The 9,835-nt window shown below is 42.5% G+C and overlaps 1 protein-coding gene across 1 annotated transcript in view; it reads right to left on the bottom strand.

Moving 5' to 3' along the window:
- Positions 1-3,416: 3,416 nt before the first annotated feature.
- LOC126485071 (uncharacterized) overlaps positions 3,417-9,835 on the bottom strand; it is a 777,137-nt gene continuing 770,718 nt past the window's right edge. The window contains exons 4-5 of the mRNA XM_050108674.1: positions 3,750-3,785; positions 3,417-3,443 (exon numbers count right to left, since the gene is read on the bottom strand). Of these exons, the coding sequence (XP_049964631.1) occupies positions 3,417-3,443; positions 3,750-3,785 (63 nt within the window). The remainder of the gene's footprint in view (positions 3,444-3,749; positions 3,786-9,835) is intronic.

Here is a 9,835-nt window from a genome sequence, read left to right as displayed (position 1 = left end):
CGCGTATTAAGGTACTACCAGCTGATATTTCTTCTCGTGCATAATGTAAATCGTTACCAAAAAACTTGAATCAAATAATTGAGTTACCTAGATAATTGTTTCGCGTAAACTTTATTTCTCTACCTTAATGTCTTTCTGATGGTGAGATTCCATTTTCCACCAGTGGATTAAAGTAATGATTGTCAATGTGCAGCAGAACTTTTGCCTGAATTCGGAAACGCATTAAGTAGTTCGCCGTCCTATCAACAAAGACAAAAACAGTGTATAACATGTTTGCAGTTGTACACAAGACATCTCAAAACAGTTTATACTATCTACTATTGGACTTTTTCTTTTCCTTCACTTAAATGTCATCCGTTACATGTTCTAAGTATGAACTCATATGTGCTTTTAACGACGCAAAACGAGAAGGACCGGGAACTGTACTATGTCTGGAACGCCTTAAATTTTGCTGTCTAGAACCGCTGTTCCAAGAACAAGTATAATAACGTGTAATGCCCTTCTCCCGTAGACAAGGCCATAATCAGCACGAATACCGTAAAACACTCTGGCATGAAGTGTGGAGAGGTTCTACGCGGGTACGAATAGCCGCTGTGTGCAGCTGCTTTTAGTTGCTGCGAGATGTAGGGAGGTCGTGACCCCGCCAACGTGTTGCTTGTACGCCGGAGGACTTGTGCGTGTAGCCCTAAAGGCCAACGGTTCTTCGGTCAAGGGACGAGCTGGCTCCGTCTCAAGACTTGCATCGGAACCAAAACGTGCGCATCAAAATCAACCCGTGGAGAAAATAAATACGTTGAACGATTGTGCTGTAAACATAATTTGTGTTTATTCTACATACCACTGCATATAATTTAATCACATATGCGCAAATAGTGTTCAGATTCACGCAAACTAATATACTTCACGTTATTCCCTCAACTACGACATCCCTCTACACTTTCTTACATCATTCTCTATGAATTACCGTTCCTGATCTCCGTATAATTAATTTAGCACTTCTTGCACGTAAGAATCTCCGAAAAAAAAGTGTAAATGTTAATTTTTGTTTATGCGGTTATGACAATGTTCTCTGTTACGTACGGGCCTCACGTCATTTCTGCAACTATGCAATACTGCCGTGTTAATTTCGAAGCCTTTATTTCGTACTTGTCTCTCTTCTCGTTCAGTTCGAGGTAACATACTGTAGGTGGAGTAGCGAGTAAGCGTCATGTATAATGATTATTGTAATCTGCATTTTGTTCATTACTCTGACAACAAAGGAAACTAATTTATTGTGCAACGCATAATACATGTAACACAAGGCCCTTTACCTTAACATGTTAGATTTATTAAATGTTTTAAATGTAGGGAGGAAGATCTTAATAGACTCAGTAAAGCTCTGTATACGAGCATCAACTTCACTCCTACTTTGTCAGCATAAACACTTAGTTTATCTTACATTCACTTAGATATTACAACGCATTATCGCCTCCCATACATTTTTAGATTATTTCACAATTTTCCAACATTCTCAGCAGTTGTGAGCGGAGAAGTAAGTCACTTATCATTTGAATTATTGTACAGTGTCTGATTTACAAATCATACAGCATTGTATTCATAGCAAGTTAGTCAGTCCATCACTGAAGTACCAAATGTTGTCAAGTACAAATTTTCTAAACCAAGCATCGTTGTGACAATTTCCAACTACAGTATTTGATAACGTTCAAAGTGAGAGGGGTGTTAACGTACTGAAAAAGATGATTCAATATGGCAACCCAAGGGAATGCAAAAGCCATAATGACGTACAAACATCAACAAAAGTTTTGCATCACCCCGATATGTCGTGCAGGTGTTTTGTTATTGTCACTATTACTTTACCGATCGGAGGGTGATCCCTGAAGTTGTTTGTAAACATACACACTGTTACCATGAGCGCTACCTGTGGGTAGAGCGCCAAGCTGGAATGGATTGCAGCATTTCAACTGTAAATAGCGCACTGTTATGGGCGCAGTAGCGACGTCTATGGAAGAGTAAACATCCATCATGCCGTGAAGGACAGTCGCTACCAGTCGTCGGATCCGCATCGTCACGTTACGAGCAGAAGGCTTCCCAGCTGATGAAGTTGCTCCACGTGTGCACCGGAGTCTAAGTGGTGTGGTGCGGACATGAAGTGGGTGCCAGTTGACAAGTAGTGTTGAGGACTTAACACCACACAGGCAGTCCACGTTCGACAGGTGCACAGGATGATCGATATCTACTATTTTTTAGCCTAAGGCACCGTAGTAAGACGGCTCCTGAATAGAAAACGGGATTCGAAGAGACTACAGGACATCATGCATCGAAGAAAACTCTTAAGAGACGATTGCATGATGAGAATCTGCATTTCAGACGACCGTGGTGAGCACCACATCGTACAGCGCAACACTTTGGACGCCGCTACATATGGACAAGAAATCATGCAGAATGGACGCCTCAGGATCGGCGTCGGATGTTGCTTACGGGCGAAACCGTTGTGCCCTCATAATTACTGACAATATGTTTGGAGACAACTCAAGAGTATCAAACGCCTCGAACACGGCGTCCCATGTGCAACAAGGTGGTGGTGAAGTGTTGTTCTGGGATGACAGTACATGCCGCTATCGTAAAACTCTCGTGTTTGTTGAGGCAGTCTCACTGCACTGCGTTACACGGGCGAGATTCTGCAATCAACAGCGGAACAGTAGCCTCAACGTTTTTCTGACACTTTCATCTTCATGGATGATAAATCGTGTGCTCGTCGTTCTGTTTTCACGTACAAGTTCCTTCAGCACACTAGTATCACCAGAATGGAGTGGTCTGCCTGTTCCCCGGACATGCACCCAGTCGAACATGCGTAGCACCGATTTTAGGATGTCGGCAACGGCAAAGTGCTCTGCGCACCTTACTCAGAATCGCCGTTGAAGGGTGTGGCAGTCTGACCAGTGCTGGCTTGATGACGTCATCCACGGAATGCCACGTCGGATTCAAGCCAGCATCCAAACAAGGGGTCGTTCCACCACATACTGACGTTGCTCAGCAGTACTGTGAAAAACCCACATGAAAAACAGACGATTCTGTCCTTACTGAATATTTGTTTATTTGATTTGGTGATCTGGACACATTGCAAATGAATTTTTCCGCATGCCTCAGAGCCAATTTCTGTTTTCTGTGGCATGAATTAAGACGAGAAGGGATGATGAAAAACTTTTGTTAATGTGTATATATGGAAAAGACAAACAGAGCATGTTAAAAGTTTCTGGTTGCATGCTATATCTTCCATATAAAGCTGTTCGATCAATCGACTTTGTGTACATTCTTATAATATGTATATTAATTTGTTTGTGGAAGTTACATTCATAGTTAGTAAAAATAAAGATGGATTAAAAATAACCTCAAGCTGTAAAATTCATGTGATAAAACTAATGCCTGCGTTTTGACATCCCCGTCTATAATAAATTTTCAACAAATTGATTCCTCCGAATATTTTTCAGGCAAGAGATCTGGGAATATCTAGTCACTTGAGCATGCTTGCGTGACATCATCCTACTAGTGCCAAGGAAAGTCATACAGTATATACATCATAATTTCTCTCAAGGCCAGAGCAAGCGTGGCCGAGTGGTTGAGTGCAGGGAATGACATTCTTGCGGAAGTACATTCACGCATTACACGCACGCGAAAAGTGAGACAGAAAGAGCAAGAACGTTCATTTAAAGAGTTCAAAAGGAGAAAGGCCAATCTGTCAAGGAACTTACCTTTGACGAGATGAGCGTCAAAGTAGGCGAAGACTCCTGAAACATAATAAAGAATTAATTGGTACCACAAATAATACATGCTCGCAATACCATTGATATACATAGACAGAAATAAATAACAGGAATTACAAAACAAGGAAATTTGGGCTTTATGGCTCGAAACCCTGGAATGTAATCGCGTCTTGCTTCGATGTGAAGAGTGCAGGAGACGTTTAATATCACCCCCTCCAGGTATCTAGCAACGTATTGGCCGATGGAAAAATTTACGGCTGTAAGTAATTTTTGAGTGGTCAAGCACTTATCTAGTATTCGAGAGGAGTTAAGTTCAATTCCCCGTCTTCTATACTGGTATCAGATTGTTTTCCAGAACCCTTTCAATGAGAAAAGGATGAAGTATGTGCTTAGTATTGTCGCACTTATGATATGCACACAGATGATCTTCGTACGCAAGCGGTTCTTTCTTTTTCTCCACGGCTGAACACTCAGCACCTGTCCGTACGAATTTCACCCCAACCAGTATAAAAGCTTAAAGCGAGATGAAGGGTATAGTGAACAGATGCCGTCAGTACGATTCACACCTGCCCATCTGATGATAAAGGTGGCTATAAGTATAGCCACCTAGATCGTTAGATGGGCAGCAGCGAAAGCCGAGAATTAGAAGCAGAAAAATAGCACCAAATATCCCCTGGTTTGCTATGAATGCCTGAACCCTACGCTCATATCAAGAAATCTACCCTCAACGAGTACCTGTAACATGAGGACACCGTGCGAACTTTTTCTCCACAATTAAACGCGATTGGTCGCGACTGGAATTCTCTCTAGGTAGAATAACTTTTGCCAACTGATCATTCCTAAAGATCATACAGCTCTTGTCTACGAACTGGGGACATAATGTACGAGCTGATAAACAGTACGGGGAACAGTTGAACATTGATTATTGTCTTGCGAAGACATTACATCCTGCAGTGATGTTCTGAATGACACCGATGGATAAACAGCACACGCTATGTGCGCCACATGCGGTTTCTGCAGTGCCTATAGTTTCTGCGCCAGTTAAATTACGAAACGAGTATATGCGGCAGTGAAAATTATAGTACTAAAGGTATAATCGTATAAAACTAAACCAAACTCTGAAAATCATGAGGAACGTTTACTCGTGTAACAGACCTCATTCGATTTTTTTTATAGTAACACATCTCGTTGTTCGAGAAAAATGTAAGACAAAAATCAAACCGTCATCCATTATTTCTTAACTCTCTTGCTTCAACGCTGGCAACGAAATGGTGGCATATCGTACTCGATTTCTCTCTCTCATACGTAATGTGGCTCCTGAAAGCTGGTTTCGGTGTAGTTTCCTATAGTTCTTCTAATTTATTTAACGATGAAATGGAGTACAGCTTCTTTACGTCGTATTGTAAGAACCAGAACTGTCGTAGAAACTTGAGTCACATATCTCAAAGCGAGTTATTCATACAAAATAAAAATAAAGCCATGTAAATACATAAAACTGCAGTGAGTCACTTTTTTGAATAGTTATTTATTATTCCATTAACCGATTTTCGAACCTAACCTTTTCAGATTCATCTTCAGATGGTTTTCTGTAAGTTACATCACTGCCTCTAGCATAATGCTGGTTGCTGGCTCTGTGACAATAAGATGGAACACGCTTTAATATATCGTCATGACTATTGTTTATTTGTCGATATGGATCCAACATTTAGCTTTTTACTTTCTGCGACAGTATGGGTGGCTTTTTTCGTTAGTGTCCATCTGTCTGCTTCCATTTTGATGAGCAGTTGGTACATAAATTCACACGCTTCTACACAATCCGTATTTATTTACACTGTGACAGCGAAACTTTTCCAACATCCAGCATGTGCTATACAACTGTTGCTTGTAACAAAGATCTTGCAAAAAGGTGTGGCGTAAGTCTATTTTGCACGGAGATGACTGGTTGCAGGGTTCTAAAATATCCGAAACGGATGAGCTTAAAAATAAACGCTTTGTAAGTAGAATAAATGCGACAGAGTAAGTGTGGGTAATAGATGATAAATCTCACGTATGATAAATCTACTGATTATTACTTAAAGGAGCCATCACAACCAATTCACCAGCACACCATGGTTTACTTATTTACTGTCTCACATTTACATACTCCACGGATGACATCCGTGTGGCATCATATCTAAAGTTAGCCTCGTAAAAAGCAAACTGTATAATATTTACTTTCCATTAGTGACTGTAAGGTCACAGACACCACAAACGTTCAACCAAACCAGAGAGTTTAGTTACCTACTACTGCACAGTACACTGGCACCATCTTTTACGTTTGAGACCAGACAAATCACTTGAATGAGAGATTGTTCTGTGCTATGATATGATTTGTTTGCAGCCCCATTTTCATCTACAGCGGGTGCGAAGGAGTCACATTTTCATATTCGCGTGGATCAATTGTTTACATTTCCTTTGCTGTATTTAGCCCGTTGTCTGCCTTATACTTCATTTCGCTTTAGTTACATATGTCACTTGTTATCTGGCACTGAAAAAGTACGCTATAAACGATAACAAAGCTACTTGCATAAGTTACAGCAAAAGCACACAGCTGGCCATTTACGAGGGCTGTTCGGAAATAAGGTCAATTCGGTCGCGAAATAAAAACCACAGCGAAAATCAAAAATGTTTTATTCACAACAGTTAGCCACACCATCCAGCTACCTCTCTAAACAGTCGCCCCTCCGACTTAGGCAGTTGGCCTGGCGGTGTACAAACTTTCCAATACCCTCGTCACAGAAAGCAGCAGCCTGTGCTTTCCGCCAATTCTCTACGCTGGTCTGGTTGTTTGTGCCAAAATGTTGTCTTTGTAGCCAGCAGTTCATGTGAGCAGAGATAAACAACGGATGGAGCCAATTAAGGGTTGTATTGTAGGTGATCAAACACTTCCCATCGAAAACGCTGCAGGAGCATCTTCATCGCCCCTGCAGAGTGCGGCCGAGAATTGTCTTGAAGAAAGAAACGCATGACGTTTACGTTATGTGGGCTGCATAGCTTCAGGCGAAATCTCTCACATACTTGGCGGGAGACACTGTTGTTTTAGGCATTTCTACGTGGTCACTTTGCGCTCTAAACTGGAAAGAGTGACGTGAAGCGATCGATAGGTACACTCAAGACACTGCCCGACACATCTGTGCAAAGTTACATCGGATTTTCACAGTGGTTTCCATTTCGCTACGAATCGGACTTTACTTTCCGAATAAGCCTCGTATTTACACTATAACCATCTGATTAACAGCGTGTTGTTCCACCTTTGGAATGCAACACAGAAACGAATCTGTTTGGTATGGGTTCGACAAGTAGTTAGTGAATCTCGAACGTATAGGATGTTTACGCACAGGTCACGCGGTTCCAGTAAATTACGGCGCGGTAAGTTGTGGTTCGAATCTGACCCCCGACATTGTCCGAAGTGTCTCAGATCGGGTTCATTTTAGAGGAATCTCGTCTTACTGTTTACTCATGTTTGAAAAGTTTGCTACTTTCGTCTCTCCATTTCTTTACAATTCAGATGTAATGTCATGTAACTGCTAACACCGTATCTTTCCAAACTATTTATTAACTCTCCTACGACGTCTTCTACAAACCGCTGCAGCGCTTTTACTGCCACATCTGTTTTCTCCGTCGTGGTACTTACAGCTGTTTCTGCCTGTCCTCTGTCCCTGCAAAACATCACCCACTCACACACACGCTCGCCAAAGTTACACAACACAGTGTGTCAGTGCGCCTTAGCTAAGCCGCCTCGCCACGGAAGCCATAAATTAAAACATTGTCCGTGTCGCCGAATCCTGTCACGGGTCCCGGTCTTAGATAAACATACCGCGCTATATGCTAGTTTCGAAACTGAGCTGGCCCCGCGCCAAATGGCGTTATTAGGCAAAACGTGTTGGTTTTCAGGAAATAGAGACTTCGTTTCCTAACCATCCTAGGATTTTTCTTTTTTTTTTTTTTGTGTTTTGCGAAGACGGTACTTATGATGTCGATGTATTTTGCTACTGCTGCGAAGTGAAAACTAGGAAGACTGGATATTTAACATCCTGTCGACGATGATATTATTACAGACGGGAGCACAAGCTCGGAGAGAAGGACAGAGGAGAGGGGAATCGACAATGTCTTTCTCAAGACAGCTATCGCAGCATCTGCTTTAATTGATCTACGAAAGCCAGGTGAAATCTACATCTGAATACCCGTACGAGGATTAGAACCGTATCTATTCTGAATGCCACTTCTCTCAACCCTAACTGGGGAAATTCTCAGTTTGTCTTATTAAGTATAAGAGCACGCAAGAGATAAAATTACTCGTTAGTACTATGCGATCACTTCTGCAGAACAAGCTCAGCAATTCCAGAAAATAACGTAGGACACTTAATAAAGAAGCTTTGTGTTAAAATGTGATCACAGTTCAATGAGCGTAGCGACTTGCTCAGTCTTACCACGATGTGGTAACAAATAAAGAACACACCTACAGAAAGGTGGCATTTCATTTACAGCTTTGAAAAAGCAGATAGACAGAAAATGTAATTGCATAACCTCATGACTAAACAGGTAAATTTAGCGTTCCGCATCATAATGAATTAGTGTGCCCACCGTTTCTGAATGATGGAACTAGCAACTTAACCAACTAGCAACGCCACGTGAAGAGTCTGCAACTTGCGTCTCTTCTTTCGCATTTTACCCTGATCACGTTGCTGAACGACACCAACAATACTAGACGTCAGAGCACACATTACTATTAGATTCCGTTTTGTCAGCGTCTACGCGTCTAACGCACAAGAAAAGATGCCGTGAAACTAGATACATTTACTAAAACACCAAAACGTTATACCACGGAACCTATTGAAATATATACAGGGTGAACCAGAAATTCCCCGACAAACTTTCAAAGACTGTTCTGGGATACTTTCTGAGTATTTTGGTATAAGGGACCCACTACCTCCGGCGGATCGTGGCAGGCTAATATAATGATTTATTGGGTTTGTCACTCCAATGAGCCAACGGCGTAGTAGCAGTGGTAACACAGGTTCCCGTCGGATCACCGAAGTTAAGCGCTGTCGGCCATGGCTAACAAATGAATGGGTGACCGCCAGGGTCTGCCGAGGCCTATTGGCAAGCGGGGTGCCCTCCGCCCTCGTGAGCTTGACTGAGAGGTAGCGGCTCCGGCCACGAAAGCTGACAACGGATGGGAGAACGGTGAGCTGACCACTTGCCCCTCTACACACGCATACCGTTTGAGGATGAGACGGCGGTCTGTCGGTACCGTTGGGCCTTCCACGGCCTCTTCTGACGCACAGTTTACCCCAGTCACCTTTGTTTCTGGGAAAATACCATCATATCCATGCAAGTGACTGTAATAAGCAATCTTTCTAACACGGAAGGGTCCACTCTCTCGGCGCCTATGAAGAGGTGCAAAGGCACTGTCTTTTGAGATTGGTTTCTCTGCAGGAGCATTTCAGCATAGCGTTGTTCTGCCGCGCTTCCATTGCATTCGGGGGATCCAAGCACGAGGCCGACTCTTCACTACTACAGCTATCCCTATTGCTGTGTATCACTGTTATCGTACAACCAACGTTGCCGGAAAAACCAACCTGAGACATAACCGAGCAGTGCTGAACGCAAGCTTGAGGGCGTACACTGAAGTGCGCATTACTGTCACCAGCAGCAAGTACCGAGAGACGATGGAACTAGTTTGTTTCCAAAGAAGACTGACAGTACATACCGTCGACAGTTTCACTGATCAGCACTATTGCAACACAGATACGAAGTTAACTAGGGCAAGAAAGCAAAAGAAATGTAATAGCTCTGTGACAGACCGCTGTAGGTTGTTCTCCCTCATACCAGAAGACCCAGATGGTATCCCTGGACACAGTGTTAAAATTTGTCAGTCGAGTTCTCGATCACCCTACATAAAATTAAAGCGACAAACGGAAACTTTGCAAGGTTGCGTTTATTTTGCACCGAAATAGTATAAACAGGTGACAGCAAAGTAGAAAAAGTGTGAAGAATGTAGAACATAAACAACTGCAACATTCGTAACAGTA

This window comes from Schistocerca serialis, chromosome 6 (genome assembly GCF_023864345.2).
Source record: "Schistocerca serialis cubense isolate TAMUIC-IGC-003099 chromosome 6, iqSchSeri2.2, whole genome shotgun sequence".
NCBI classification, from domain to species: domain Eukaryota; kingdom Metazoa; phylum Arthropoda; class Insecta; order Orthoptera; family Acrididae; genus Schistocerca; species Schistocerca serialis.
Note: the sequence above shows the minus strand (reverse complement) of the source record. Positions and strands in the feature narration are given on the sequence as shown.